The sequence below is a fragment of the Penaeus monodon genome, chromosome 19, assembly GCF_015228065.2.
Source record: "Penaeus monodon isolate SGIC_2016 chromosome 19, NSTDA_Pmon_1, whole genome shotgun sequence".
In the NCBI taxonomy this organism is placed as follows: Eukaryota; Metazoa; Arthropoda; class Malacostraca; order Decapoda; family Penaeidae; genus Penaeus; species Penaeus monodon.
The window spans coordinates 6,767,099-6,768,314 of record NC_051404.1 but is presented as its reverse complement, the minus strand read 5'-3'; the positions used below and the strand labels follow the sequence as shown (position 1 = coordinate 6,768,314).

General features: G+C 46.2%; 1 protein-coding gene across 1 annotated transcript in view; it reads right to left on the bottom strand.

Annotated features, from left to right (window-relative positions):
- LOC119585030 (dual oxidase maturation factor 1-like) overlaps positions 1–1,216 on the bottom strand; it is a gene marked incomplete in the record, with an annotated part of 33,296 nt that overhangs the window by 14,872 nt on the left and 17,208 nt on the right. The window contains 1 exon segment of the mRNA XM_037933646.1: positions 615–672. Coding sequence (XP_037789574.1) covers positions 615–672 — 58 coding nt within the window.

Here is a 1,216-nt window from a genome sequence, read left to right as displayed (position 1 = left end):
ACTATTTTTTCTAATTTTGTTTGAGTTTCATGGCTACTCGTGGGGAGGTGGGGACGGGAAGGGAGGGGGAATGGGGAGGTGGGGACGGGAAGGGAGGGGGAAGGGGGAGGTGGGGACGGGAAGGGAGGGGGAATGGGGAGGTGGGGACGGGAAGGGAGGGGGAAGGGGGAGGTGGGGACGGGAAGGGAGGGGGAAGGGGGAGGTGGGGACGGGAAGGGAGGGGGAAGGGGGAGGTGGGGACGGGAAGGGAGGGGGAAGGGGGAGGTGGGGACGGGAAGGGAGGGGGAAGGGGGAGGTGGGGACGGGAAGGGAGGGGGAAGGGGGAGGTAGTGAAAGGGTCATGAGGGAAGGCAGACGCTCCCGACGACCTTAGGGGTGGTCGAAGGTGGGCGGCCTTCGGGAGGTCGTCTGTTTAGGTCGTGATCATTCTTCCTTTTTTTAATAGATTTTTCTCCTTCTCAAGTTTGTGTTAACGAAAAAAAAAAGAATATATACCTAACGGTTTGATTGAGTGAAGGTATGATTACAGATGATCATGAGTGTGATAACAAATGATAACGAGGTAAAACAAGCAAGGGAACCTTTACAAAGATAACACGAGAGATAACACTTACCACAAATGACTGTGCCGGTGAGAAGACTGAGGGTAACTGTGCAGAATGTGGAGAACCTCTGCAACAGAACAAGGATAAAAAGATAAAATTTGCGTGTGGGAGGAGGGTATGCAATAGACATTCTTTTAGGTATCTACACATAAGCATGCATATCTATGTGTAAGTAAATGTTATATGTAAGCAAAATCATATCTAACTACATCAATGAGTGAAAAACAAGAAAATCTAAAGGAAAAATATTACAAGGAAACACGAAGGAAATTGAAAATAGCAATGAAGACATGAGAACAATAAAACAAGATGACAAACAAGAGACAATAAGTATATAATAAAGACCCAAAAGGTGTGGAAGAATGTAGACGAGGAGAAAAAAAATAATGAAATGGTGACATTAAGTTTGCAAAAGCAGAGGGAAGGGAGAGGGGGGGAAGGGGATTGGAACAAGAGGAAGGGGGAAGATAAAACATGGAGGGGCAAAACATGAGAAAAAAGTGGTGTCAAAAAATAGAGCGAGAAAAATGAAGTGAAACAGGAAGAGAAGTAAAGGCGAGGAGAAATAACGGAGGAAATAAGAGAAGAAGAAAAAAAGAAGGCATACATTG